Here is a 14,756-nt window from a genome sequence, read left to right on the forward strand (position 1 = left end):
AATTTGGGTCGAGGATCGTCCAGTGTCTTGACGGACACCCAATTGGATCCTCCGGCTCAGTGCCGATTACATTTTTTTGGGTCATCCACTTGACTTTTTTGTTCCATAACCCTCAGGATCATTTAAGAATTTAAGAAATTCCAAATGACTGTCTTACTGTGTCCCACCTCAGCAGCAATGGCGCGCTGTGAGAGACCCTGCTTATGCAGTTCAACAACCCGACCATGTTCAAAAAGGGAGAGTTTTTTTTGCCTTTGCGATCACAACGTGTGACTACCTGACAAATGAATGACAATGAATCCACATCTTTGCACAGATTTGGCCTTTTAAAGGCATGTGGTCCTAAACTTTTGATCAGCTGAAAAACAGCCTGTTTCAGTTTATTCGTTGTTTTCATTAAATTGAATGCTCAAAAAATGTTTTGTCTCACTCTCATTTCTTCTTGTTGCATGTTGATGCTCTACTTAGAACCTTGTTAAGATCCAGCCATGCTAAATATGATTTTTTGCCATTTTTCAAGTGGTCCTAAATTTTTGATCAGGACTGTATGTGTTTGTATACTTATTTAATTTATATTTTATACACTAAAGCCATAGCCAGGTTTATTGAAACAAGTACAGTAAATATTATTTTCACCTGGCTAATTTCCTCATTCAAAGTTTCACTTGTTCTATTTGCACGGCTTGTGTGTGTGTATATATAAATAGAGCTTGGTCATGTTCACACCATCAGCTATGAGTAAAGGCAAACATATTGCCCGAAACATGTAAGTGGTGTATGTGTACCTGTACTGGATTTTATACTGGGCATAATAAAGCTGCAATTTTAATTGGAATAGAATGCTGGAATTTTTCTAATTTATATCCAGTCTTTTTGGGTATGATACTGTAACGGATCACCTGGCACCCTGACTGAGTACCTCCGTTTACGGATGCGCCTAGCGTTTTCCTGAGGCTTCCAAGCACTTTGGCAGACACCACAATCACCGAACCAGCATATAAATTCTCTCCCAGCAATGAATGCTGTAGGCAGTTGAATAGGAACCATACGAATAGGTTTACACTCCTAGCAGTCAAACTGGGACAGCATGCAATAAATCCTCCCCCAAGAATGAGACGACACTTCACCTTGAGGGTTAAAACAGGAACTCCCTTTATTTTAACACAAGCATTGATTTATACACATCTTCCAACAAGGTACCACCCACAGGCTCTGCAAAAACAGCCAATCATATGTATCTACAGTATTTTAACCTTCCCAGCAATTGTACACAAAATCCCCTTCCCTCTGTCTGCAACGCAATAAACAAAACACAATGAGCATTGTCTGAGATGTAATTAACCAACACAATAAGCATTGTCTCAGACGCAATCCACAAAATACAATTATCAAACGTAATGGACTAACTTGAACCCTGGCATACACATATACAATTTAACCGAACACATAATAACATACATAGTATTTAAGACAGCCTGAATGCAATCTGCTACACAGTCTTAAAGGGGCATTGTTCCTAAAAGTCATAACATGGCCATTAAAGGGCCAGTAGCAGCAGTATAAAATACCACATGCCCAAATATTGCATTCAAACGTACCAAATCACCAGGGGCCATAGTCAGCAGGTAGGAGGCGGCCAGCCAGGCCTCTCCAATGCCCAGTGGCGAGGCGGGTTCCGCCACATTTCTCCCCTTTCCCATTGAGACTATCCAGACTCCAGACGGTCTGGGGCTCTGATAGTCAGCCGGCCTTTCTCCAAGGGTGTAGTTGTCCCTATGGCCCCCTGCCACTTGTGCCCAGTTTTAGATCCATGACTTGGGGGGAAGGTAACCAGGGTGCCCTCTCCCCTGGTTGAACAAAGCTGTTGCTGGGGGGAAGGGGTAACAGGCTCCTCTCTCTGCGACACCCTCCCTTGTTGTAGGGGAAAACAGACTGCCTCTCCTTCCAATACATTGTCCTGTTGCTGTGGACCAGGACAGACTGTCCATATCTCCAGTGGTGCAGGTACAGAGACTACGGTCCCATCTGCACTGTTGTGGGGCTTGCTGTCTCCCCTTGGTGTGCTAGGCAAACCACTGGGGCTACTTGGGGAACAGCGGCCAGCGGTGTTCTGCACTGATGCCAGCAATTCTGCTGGGGCGAGGGGGGTACAAGCCAGCCCTGTAACAAGGGGGTCGGTGGAGCAGAGGCTAGCGGCTCTCTGCCCTGATGCCAGCTCTTCTGCTGGAGGGACTGGAGTACAGTCCTGCTGGGTAGTAAGGGGACAAGTAGGGCAGAGGCCAGCGGCGCTCTGCCCAGATGCCAGCTCTTCTGCTGGGAGGGGGCCAGAGGGGGCTAACGACTCCTCTACTGACCCCAGTACCTGGTTTGGAGTTGGCTGTGGAGGGGAGGGGTTGCTTACCTCCTCCTCCTGGTACTGCTGCTGGAGTTGGAGATCTGGGCCAGCTGCCCAGTATCCCTGTAGGGCCGGTAGAGAGATCTCGGTCCCATCTCCACCTGCCATCTGTGGGTCTTCCCAGGACCAGTCTGTGAGGTCCCTCAACATTTGCGAGTAAGGACCACCTGCGTCCACACCTGGCAACTCCGGCTGCTGCTGAGGGTCTGGGCCAGCTGCCCAGCATCCCGGTGGAGAGACCTCGGTCCCGTCTCCACCTGCCTGTTGTGGTTCCTCACAGGACCAGTCTATGAGGACCCCTACTTCGGGTTCCTCTGGCCACCTCAAAGGGAAACGGCTTACCTCCTCGGATGCAGCCTCTGCTCGGCTGCTGTAACACTCCTTCTGCTGGGCAATTTCTCTCTCTTTCGCCAGTCGGAATTCTCGTTCCATCCTTGCGTGTCGCTTGGCTGTGACCTGGTTCCAGATGGCCTGGCATATATCCATGGACACATTATCTCCATACTGGTCCACTCGCTGCCTCACCTCAGCCAGCCAGTCATCTTCAGAGCCTTCCATACTTGTCTGCTCCAAGTCGCTGGATACCTCTGCTCCCAGGGGCGCTGCACGAGTGCTAGCGTTTGCCCTCAATTTGTAACTCCACACGTTACCGGTGTCTCTGAGCTGCTTCTCCTCGCACTAGGACGCCATCCCACTGCTTGCCACCAATGTAACGGATCACCTGGCACCCCGACTGAGTACCTCAGTTTACGGATGCGCCTAGCGTTTTCCTGAGGCTTCCAAGCACTTTGGCAGACACCACAATCACCGAACCAGCATATAAATCCTCTCCCAGCAATGAATGCTGTAGGCAGTTGAATAGGAACCATACGAATAGGTTTACACTCCTAGCAGTCAAACTGGGACAGCATGCAATAAATCCTCCCCCAAGAATGAGACGACACTTCACCTTGAGGGTTAAAACAGGAACTCCCTTTATTTTAACACAAGCATTGATTTATACACATCTTCCAACAAGGTACCACCCACAGGCTCTGCAAAAACAGCCAATCATATGTATCTACAGTATTTAAACCTTCCCAGCAATTGTACACAAAATCCCCTTCCCTCTGTCTGCAACGCAATAAACAAAACACAATGAGCATTGTCTGAGATGTAATTAACCAACACAATAAGCATTGTCTCAGACGCAATCCACAAAATACAATTATCAAACGTAATGGACTAACTTGAACCCTGGCATACACATATACAATTTAACCGAACACATAATAACATACATAGTATTTAAGACAGCCTGAATGCAATCTGCTACACAGTCTTAAAGGGGCATTGTTCCTAAAAGTCATAACATGGCCATTAAAGGGCCAGTAGCAGCAGTATAAAATACCACATGCCCAAATATTGCATTCAAACGTACCAAATCACCAGGGGCCATAGTCAGCAGGTAGGAGGCGGCCAGCCAGGCCTCTCCAATGCCCAGTGGCGAGGCGGGTTCCGCCACAGATACCACAAGGTTTTCATACCTAGATGTGGGGGATTTTCTTCCATTCTTATCTGCAGATCTCTAACTCTGCCAGGTTGGATGAGGACCGTCCATAGACAGCTATTTTCAGGTCTCCCCAGAAATGTTCAATTGGTTTCAAGTCCAGGCTCTGGCTGGGCCTCTTAGGGACAACTCTGTGAATGTCTTTAAGCCACTCTGATGTTGTCTTGGCTTTGTGCTTTGAGTGATTGTCCTGTTGGGAGGTAAAACTTCAGCCCAGTCTGGTTTTCATTAGGAATATCTCTGTACTTGATATCTCTGATTTCATGCAATCATGAGGCCTAGAATTGAGGCCAAAAAGTTAAATCCTGGTTTCATCAGACCAGAAAATCTTGTTTCTCACAGTCTGAGAGTCCTTTGAGTACTTTTTTTTTGCAAACTTCAGATGGGCTTTCACTGAGGAGAGGCTTCTTTCTGGTAACTGTGCCATAAAGTTCAGATTGGTGGAGTCTTTTAGTGATGGTTAACCTTCTGGGAGTTTCTCCCACCTGCACACAGGATCTTTGGGGCTCAGCCAGAGTGACCATTGGGCTCTTGGTCACCTCCCTTATCAAGGCCCTTTTTCACGTGATTACTCAGTTTGGTGGAGTGGCCAGTTCTAGGAAGAGTCCTGGTTGTTCCAAACTTCTTTCATTTAAGAACTAAGAGGCAATGTGCTCTTGGGAACTTTTAGTGCAGCAGAAATTTTTGTACCCTTCTTCAGATCTTTGCCTCCACACAATCCTGTCACTGAGCTCTACAGGCAGTGATTTCCCCCCATGGCTTGGTTTTTGCTCTGATGTGCTGTCGGTAAAGTTCTACAACTAGTTGACAGACCCTACTCTGCTAAGTGTAAGACAGACAGACACACACAGACAAAACAACACAAAGATGGAGTCACACAGGAATGGGTTGGAACCGGGCGGACAATGCAGTACCAAATCAGAAGACAGAGGGCAGTCAGAAAAACCAATCCAAAGTCACAACACCAAATAACGAGTCAGAGAGTGTGTTCAATGGCAAGCCAAGGTCAAAAATAATATAGCAACCCAAAAGCACACAGAACCGAACCGGAAGCACAGCCACTGAGTGAAACCTATAACTGGGAATAGTGTATTGCCAACAGGGGATTTAAATAGAGCGCCGAGTCCCTGGATCAGAACCTGACAGTTCCAGGGACCCGATGCCCCATGGGACTAGGACACCAGTTGCCCAAACATAGGTAGGCTGAGCTGTCACTCAGCCTGCATCATAACTAAGCACACCTAACCCATATAAGAACTAATCTCCCCCAGGATGCGTTTGCTGCGGGGAGGAAGAGAACAAGCGCTCCATAACTATGGATGTGCTTGCGTCACCAGGGCACTGTCTAGGCAGCACGTCACAGGGTCACAGCAGCGCGGCTCACACTTTGCTTTCACAGCCACGGCTATGCTGCAGCCCCAGACCACAGCATTTGAGCCAAGACAGGTAAGCTATTATCAAATGTGAGATATTATATAGACATGGGTGTGTCTTTCCAAATCAAGTCCAATGGACGGAAATTACCACAGGTCAACTCTAATCAAGGTGTATAAACATCTCAGCGATGATCAAGAGAAATGGGAGGGCACTGAGCTTAATTTCAAGTGATATAGCAAAAAGGTGTAGTCCCCTGGATCAGAGATACTTTGAAGTCTGGACATTTGTCCCCATTTTCATCAAAGTCATCATCTCCTCACTTCATTTTACTTTATAGGGCTAACTTGCACTGACTTATACTGTGTAACTGCATTTTATATGTTTTTTGTGATATATATTCTCTTTATTTGCACAGCACTGTAGAAAGGGTTAATGAACACAGAGACTTTTTGGACTTTCTAGCTAATGAAAATCTGGTCATTTTCCACAGTTACCATAAGGTTTAAAGAAGACTGTGTTTTGGAGGGAAAAGGTCAGACTTGTTTTCCACCAAAACCAGACAGACTTGGATGTCTGGTTTAGCTCTGTTAGGCTGCTTTCACATGTGCTGAACTTTTGTCTCCGCTACAAAAACCTTCTCCTGGGCCCCATTATAGTTAAGTGCCGAATCTGGCACTTCCGTTATTTTCGTTCTTCTGCTCCTGCAATGGAGCAAAAGAATGGAAATGCAAACGTACAGATGTGAAAGCAACCTTATTATGTCTGAATATTTGATTTTGTCTGGAGAAACTGCTGTGTCATTGATTACTGAAGGTCTAATGCAAGTCTGAGAAACCAGAATTGTAACATTATATTTGTTTGGGTTGTGTTTCTCCCCTCCACCCCCCCCCCCCCCCCCCACTAGAAGGTTCTAGTTTAGCTAGAAATTGTATATGTATAGGAGAGCAGTCAGACCCCTAATATTCTGCAGTTAGGGAATCAGTGCTTTGAAGAGACTTTGCGAGACTACATGGGTGAACAGAAGACGCTGAGATGGGGATGCAGAGCCACAGACCATGTCATGACAGAGAGACAGATCTCTAGCTCAGGCCTTTCCTCAGCATGAAACCTTCTTCCAAGGAGGAGACTGGGGAAGCCAGCCCTAAGCCTCACCTGTATTGTTTTGCACTTGAGTTCCTTCAGTAAAAAAGCACACACTCTGGGTTTATTTCCCACTGGGGTGCACCACACCTTACCATCCCCTCCAGAGAGCAGCAACATGTGGCGACACCTCGATGGTGTCCAGAGGATCTAGCGTTGCGTTAGAGACACTCCAGACCCAGCCACTGCAAAGGGTCTTATGTCCATGCAAAATTCTGTTTTTTCCTAGTTTTAAAGTGACAAAAATTTATAAAATTCAGTTTTCACCTTCTCATTATGAGGTATTAAGTGCAGAATGATGGAGGAAATGTGAATTTGTAGTTTGTTTTTTAGCACAAGACTACAACATAGCAAAATGTGAAAAAAATAAAAAAGTCTGAAGACTTTGATTTTTCAGAAGAGGAGCATCACGTGACTGGGTTCCTAGGTGGCTGATCCATGCAAATTTGAAACAGTAAGTATGGTATATTACAAACATTCTCCTACAGGCGAGTCATGTATAATAAGGGTAAATTTGTGGGACCCACTGGGTCCCAGAAACCCCTTGTGCCCTGCAAACCCTTTCTACAGCCCTTGGACTATTTTTCATAACTAATGATTTTGGTACCAGCTTATAGCTACATTTTTATGACATTTGAACACTTTTTTACTTACTAAAAAAATAGATTTATTATTTCAACATAAATACAAATAGAATATAAATAAATATACACCAAAAAATAAACTCCATTCTGTATAGGCAGCAGATGTTGATTTGAAATCTAACTTTTTCTCAACATCTACGTACATCCAGCGATCCATTGTACACTTTAGTAGTCTTTCAGATTGTTGTTCATCACATGTCCTCTGGCAATGCAACAGCAGTTTAATCTTGGTAAGATGTGGGCCCTCTAGACTGTTGTTCACCTGTCAGTATAGCTGCAGATACAGTCTGTGGCCTTAGCCCTGTGGCTAAATTCTTATGCCCATCCCTTGCATCTAACACCTGGGGCGCATGATCCCCTGGCTATAGCTCTGTATGGCTGGACAGCTATTGCAAGCTGTAAAGTTATAAGTCCAACAGAAGACCAGTTGTCCTCTACGTCCGGAATGGGTACAGTTCTCTAGTAAGGTTTGTAATGTAGCATGGCATCTCTTTGAAACCTCCATTCTTCCCGTTACTCTCAAAATTGTAGGCCACCCAATAAGCAAGGCGGGTAAGTAGCTGAGTCAGTTCAAGATCCTTTTCACTCCCACTTAGCAACTCACATAATGCCTTTAGGAAGAAGGAGCCTGAGGGATTATTGAACGCGGCATAACCTGAGTAAGTAAAGGGATACAACAATGAGTACAAGATACCAACGAGAACCTAGGAAAAACTGTACAACAAACAGCCATGGCAGTACCCCCAGACTATGGGATTTGGTAATCTCTGGGATGGCTTAAGAATATCTGTTTTCTCCCGACAAGTCTGTTTTAGTAAATACTTTCCGAAAATATCAATTTCCTTAATACTCTACATTATAATGTTTCTGGTATTCCTCCTAAAGAGGTTTGAATAAATTGACAACTGGCTGTCACCATTCCCCTGGTCAATCACTGCAAATTGGACAGTATCACGGTGTGCAAGGACAGACCTCCTCCCGGCAACACCTGGTTGTCAGTTTTTTGTTAGTACGATTTAGGCCTCATGCACACGACCGTTGTGTGCATCCGCGGCCGTTGTTCCGTTTTTTCCGCAAACCCATTGGGGGGAGAAAAAAAAAAAAAAAAAAAAAAAAAAAAAAAAAAAAAAAAAAAAGGAAAATGCACCGTTTGGCATATCTGTCCTATTTTTTTCACAGACAACGGTTCACGGACCCATTCAAGTCAATGGGTCAGTGAAAACTCACGGATGCACACAAGATGGTCATCCGTGTCCGTTTTTTCCTATCATTTCAAAGGCAAACTTGACTTAGATTTTTTTCATTTTTCATGTCCATGGATCCTCCAAAAATCAAGGAAGACCCACGGAAGAAAAAACAGATCACGGAACAACGGAAACCGTTTTTGCGGACCGCAAAAAAAAAAAAAAAAAACGTCTATGTGCATGAGGCCTAACAGAGGAACGGAGCTGTAAAAAGATTTAGGATTGTTATTTCATGGGTAATACAAGTATTTAGTAAAACAGATGTGTCAGGAGAACTGATATTATCCTCTGGATTTTGTGGCTGTATTGTGCCCTCTGACAGTCTTTACTTCCCCACCACAATCTACTGTGCTCCATGGACTGGAAAGAGATTTTCATATTCAGTTGGGTAAGGGTAGGGCAAGCCAGTTCATATTTTTTCAGGTTCTAAAGCAAGGGAAGAACATTAAGCCGTCACCATAATGTAACAGATAGTTGACAATTGAGGGCTGTGTATGGCAGATGAACAGCAGTTGTCACTAAGGGTGATTGGTGAGGTTTGGGGTAGATTTATTTATGTGAATGCTAGTAGCCTACATCTTAAAAGGCTCTACATTTTGGTGCATAATGGCGCATCAAGTTTTAGACCTATTTATCACCCCAAAAAAAGAATCCACTGCCCCTAGGTGAATGGTTTTGGTTCTTAAGTTCAACTAGGGGCACAACATGGTGTGGCTTCGTGGAAGTGGTTGTAAAATACAACAAGTTGTACCAAAATAGTTCCGGCCATACACCAAATTTATCATCCAGCATGAGCCCCTGTGATAAAGTTGGCACATCTAAATTGATGCACTCTATACAGAATTAGTAGAATTGTGCCAATGGTTTAAAACATTTAGGTTAACCTATTCTCGCAAATTCTGACAGTCTTCAGGGGTGAATCTACTTCATATGGTCTATGCCAAGGTCAGCAACCTCTAGCACTCCAGCTGCTGTCAAACGACAACTCTCAGCATGCTCTGTTCACTTCTATCTGTGTCCATGCTGGGAGTTATAGTTTCACAAAAGCTGGAGTGCCGAAGATTGCTGACCCTAGGTCTATGCTTTACTTACTGTACCTTCACTGCTTGCAAACATGACCATAGTATCTCTTGGGAGATGGTCAATGTGAGAGAAGACACTCATCTGCGCTGGGGCACTGTCAGTCTCGAGATTTGTGCCTTCATCTAGTTTGTTTCCTCGGCATGCCTACAACCAAAAACAACAGGTGTTATAATGGTACCCATACATAACAGAGACATGCTCCTAATCAACACTGGGTGCTTGGTAGTGCTCACCTGTATAAAAAATAGTTTGGGTATTCCACTCAGTGCTGGGCTGTTGTGTGGAGAGATCCAGCTGTAGAGGTCTCTCAGCAGAACAGGTTCACCATAAAAGTCATATATGATGCCTTCTTCACCATGGGTGGAGAGGATGCTGATGAAACAATCGCCTTGTGGCTTCTTACTCTCTGCAGAAGATATCAGAGTTACCAATGCTACCCAGTGTATCTACCACTAATGATATGTTCAACATTGGCTTTGTATCTTGCATCAACCAATCTACAGTAATGTTATGGACTGTCAGGAACCACCATGCCTATGGTCCCCCCAAAAAGTGTAGTCCATGCAATGTTGGACATCTTCAGCTGATTAAAACTGGCACATTAAATGTGGACATAGTGTTGTAGCTGCCTACCAGAACATGAGACCTATGATCTCAACCTATAACATACTGGATCTCTCTGGAGGACCCAACCTATTCAGTCATTACATGGACAGCACTATACACAATATGTAATGCCTCGTGTCACCTGCGATGGTGCTGTAGAGAAACCGAATATAAGCTGCCTGTTTAGAGATTATCACCGGTTTAGAAAAATTAGTACAGTCCCCTCTGTTGTGTAAGAGTAAGGTCCCTTTCACACGAGCGTGTCCAGATTAAGTCCGGATGTGTTGCAGGTGCGTTCCGGGAAAACCGCGCGATTTCGCAAGGCAAAGTCATTCAATTTACCTGCGATCGCATTCAGTTTTTATCATGCAGGTGCAATGCGATTTAATGCGTTTTGCAAGCGCGTGATAAAAAAAACTGAATGTATACAGACAACATCTCTTAGCAACCATGCGTAGAAAACACATCGCATCCGCAATTGCTTGCGGATGTGATACGATTTTCACGCAGCTACATTCACTTCTAGGGGGCCAGTGTTGCGTGAAAAAAGGCAGAATATAGAACATGCTGCGATTTTTAGGCAACGCAGAAGTGATGCATAAAAACCAACGCACATGTACACAGCCCCATTGAAATGAATGGGTCCGGATTCCGTGCGGGCGCAATGCGTTCGCATCACGCTTTGCACCCGTGCGGAATACTCGCTCGTCTGAAAGGGGCCTAAGGGTCATTTTACACTGGCCAAGGATCAGGAACGAATGGTCCTATGAATGCTGGTTCCAATAACTGGTCTGTGTAAAGGCGGCGTCGATCACCCAACAAGTGAGCAAAACGTGCATGTTTAATGTGCCACCTTAAGTCGTTGTTTGCCTGAAGCGGGGGGGGGGGGGGGGGGGGGGGGGAAAATGTGCTACCGATAATATGCAAAGTGAATGGTGCATGAATAATCGTAATAATGTTCAGTCATCAACTTCTCCTTTTGCATTGGGCTGTGTGGAGGCCTATTAAATGTGCCCAAACCGTAAGAGGATCCTTCGTAAGAAGGTGATCACACAATCTCTAGTACCTTTCTGATAGATTTCTCTGATCTCACTGGCGCTGACATCTGTATGGAGAGACACTGCAAATCCAAGACCACTAAGTACTTTGTGAAGACGTTTTAGGTCATATTTGACACCTTTCCGGGGATCTAATGCAATACCATTGCCCCCCGGTCGCATGTGAAACTCTGCGATGGCGATGATTACAGCACGGGACTTGGCCACCTTTGACATGATGAGTCACTAAGAAAACATAAAGCAGGGAGAAGAAGCTGTTAGTCAGGAAGGTACAAGTCATTACTCCTGTGGTAGCAGACACTTTTTATAGAAATACTGATGAAGTTGAAGTGTCAACTTGTGATCATTTGGATTCAGAAGTTAGGGGTAATTTTTTTTCACATCAGACCCATCACCACCCTCAGTGCTCCAATTGGTTGTACAAAGGCAGAACATGGTCCTTCAGGTTTTATTTAATCCATAAATTGCCTCTCCCAATGTGTAATGCTACAGTTTGCCAGAGGAGGCACTACAGGCTCCCAGGTCAAGCAGCTGGGATCCTACGTCGGTGTTGAAGATCAGAGGGGTCCCACTCCCAATTCTTCAGCATTTGTGATTACCTTGACAAAAAAAATTCCACAGAAAAAACTAAGATAAAAACATCCTGCACGATATGATATACAAATGTGCGGATGTCCCTGGCCATATTATTGAAGAAAATCACAGAAATAAGATAATACTGCACTTAGTAAAGTAGATGCAAGCACTATATATGGACAAAGTCCTCACTCTGATATGATAATATCTGAGACACTTAGTCAATATATTTTGATCAAAACACATCTGTGCCCGCCTACCAAGCGCCAAGGTGGTCTCAGGTCAGGCGGGTCCTACGCTAAACCTACCTAAGCCGTTGGGCTTCTATGTTCAGGAGCGCAGACGCCGCACATATGGTGTGCTGCTCCTAGTCACCTCCATGTGCGTCAAGCAACCAATGGGAGGAGGAGCAAGCACAGCCATATCTACCACCTAATCAAGGCAGTCTATTGGATAGGGGAGGGGGCAAAAGTGCAGAGGAATGCTACTCCCAAGATAATAGGTGCGCATTCACACTTGAATTTGTGATTACCTTACCAATTTATTGAAATAAATGGGGACTAGAGGAACCTAGAGAATCTACATGAATCATTTATCGGTTCTTTTTCCACTTAATATTTGATCAGTTACAGCAGGAACATTGTTAGCGGAGCTGCTGAGTAAGGCTCATGTAAAATGTAGGCCCAAAATAACCCACAGGAGCGCTGCCATGTCAATGAACATAACGTGAATGATCAAGAAAAATGTGATCTCCTGTTAATGACACTTTCAGGTCTAATCCACGAATAGAAATGATTACAAGACGGAATTTCATTCAGCCTAATGCTATTTGTCACCAAAAGATTGTCCTGACAAGCTACATGGCTCCTGGAGGTGACAATGAATGACAGCTGCAAGGGAAATATTCTGCGGAGCCCCAGGCTTGTTTTGTCCTCGGGAGGATGTACAATATAATACAAAGAGTGTATCCATGCACATTGAAAGCACGCTGACACTTACTGTAAGTAATGCATGACGACCCCCCCCCCCCCAATAAAAAAAAATAAAATATATATAAAAAAAACAAAAAAAAAAAAAAACACACAAACACCAAACCCCTGGTTAAATACAAGTCATACAGTGATCCTCTTAGGTCAAGTTGTTTCTTAATTTTCTCAAGTGACCATGAGTGGATGTTGTCCAGATTGCTTACTTTGAAACCGAAGCAGAGTTCGGTTTCAAGTTTTAAAGTGTTTTTTCACTTTAAAAAATCAACTACTGAAGTTAGGCTAGGGCTACACAACGACAATAAGTCGCGCAATTTATTAGGGCACAACTACACTGCAACATTTGGTCCCACGACAATTTTTATAATGGCAGTCTATGGTGTCGCACTGCAACATGCTGCGACTGCGATGCAACAGTCGCAGGAAAATCAATCTCGAATGGATTTTCTGCGACTGTTGCTTCGCAGTCGCAGCATGTTGCAGTGCGACACCATAGACTGCAATTATTAAAATTGTCGCGCAAAATTGGTGCAACAAAATGTCGTGTAGACCTAGCCCCATTCAACGAAGTCAAGCGCGACTTCGCTAATAACTTACTTCGGCTCATTGGAGCCCATACATTCTAATACTGTACGGAGACGGGTCTCCGTACAGCATTATTCCGAAGTTTTGAATTAAGCGACTGCGGATGAAGCATCCGAAGCTCACTTCGCTCAACACTACTTGTCATAATTAGAGATGAGCGAATTTCCGCTTAGGAAATTCGTTCACGCTTCGTTTACTGGTAAGAGATGAATTGCGTTATGGATTCCGTTACCACGGATCATAACGCAATTCTATGACGGAATGCCTTTAGAGGCATTCCGTTATTCATGCTGTCATAATAGGAGTCTATGGGCTGCAAAACAGATCTGTCCCATTTCCGTTATGCAGGAAAGGAGTCCTATACTTGTCTGCATAATGTGGATCACGGACCCATTGAAGACAATGGATCTGCAAAAAAAAAAAAAATGCAGACTCGACACAAACCGCATCCGTATTTTTCAGACTGAAAAGAAGGACACGGTTGTGTGCATGAGGCACAAGGCCAAGTTCACACTTCAGGGATTGTGAGCAAAAAACAGGATTGGAGCCTCCACAGACATAAGGTATAAGGGAAAGCTCTGCACCTGTTCTGTGTTTAGACCTGCACCTGGTTTTGCCTCACAATCATTGACCAAACGCTAATTGCAGATATTTGGAATAAAAAGCCACATCTGAAGTGCAGCACAACACTTGTGGATTTTATTTATTTTTTTCAAATTCTCACTGGGGGTCACATATCAAACTTCTGTAAAGTAGGACTGGCTTAGTTGCCCATAGCAACCAATCAGATTCCTCCTTTCATTTTCAAAAGAAGCTCTGAGTAATGAAAGGTGGAATCTGATTGGTTGCTAGGGGCAACTAAGCCAGTTCTACTTTACACCAGTTTGATAAATCTCCACAGCACGGTCTTTTTCTTCAAGATCTGACACAATTTCCCCCATCGCTGTGCAGCCACATCAGGTCTGTATGTAACAAATGCAGATTTTGCTGTGGATTTCAGACCGCACGTATCCTTGCAGTGGGACCTTTTGGCCTCCTCAAGAATCAGGACTTTGAGCTATTGCAATCTTTGTAACCCCCATAGTTATGCTCTTACAAGGACAATGCAGCGAGTCAGGTGACGAGCTGCCCTTACATTAGATTATTGCCAGAAAAACATGTAATCCATAAAAATAGTATAAAAAATCACATAAGACATGTGCTGTTACCTGCTGCTGCCTGAGCTCCTCCAGCACATCTCTACTGGGACTGGTTTATGTAGTGTGGGCGGACTGGGAGGTTAACACCGACACCCAGGTGTCACACCTTCCTACAAGCTGAGTCTCAGCCAGGTAGGTCTTGCGTCATAGCCCTGTGGTTTCCCACAGGATGTAGGCTATAAGAATATTAGCTGCCCCAGGGATAATTACATATTAGTCAGCATAAGTCCATAGTATTTTTACGTATCATCCCTTTAAAAAGATTTTTATAATCTTAAAAAGGTTCTCAGAGCCCCCGATATTGATGAGCTATC

The 14,756-nt window shown here is 44.4% G+C and overlaps 1 protein-coding gene across 1 annotated transcript; it reads right to left on the bottom strand.

Annotated features, from left to right (window-relative positions):
- Positions 1–7,191: 7,191 nt before the first annotated feature.
- LOC122929475 (caspase-7-like) lies at positions 7,192–14,474 on the bottom strand. The gene is made up of 5 exons (XM_044283069.1): positions 14,452–14,474; positions 11,105–11,321; positions 9,666–9,838; positions 9,447–9,576; positions 7,192–7,760 (listed from the first exon to the last, which is right to left on the bottom strand). The coding sequence occupies exons 2-5, from the start codon at positions 11,310–11,312 to the stop codon at positions 7,540–7,542; spliced, it is 732 nt and encodes a 243-aa protein (XP_044139004.1). The 5' UTR covers positions 11,313–11,321; positions 14,452–14,474; the 3' UTR covers positions 7,192–7,539.
- Positions 14,475–14,756: the final 282 nt, after the last annotated feature.

Source organism: Bufo gargarizans, chromosome 2 (genome assembly GCF_014858855.1).
Source record: "Bufo gargarizans isolate SCDJY-AF-19 chromosome 2, ASM1485885v1, whole genome shotgun sequence".
NCBI lineage: Eukaryota > Metazoa > Chordata > Amphibia > Anura > Bufonidae > Bufo > Bufo gargarizans.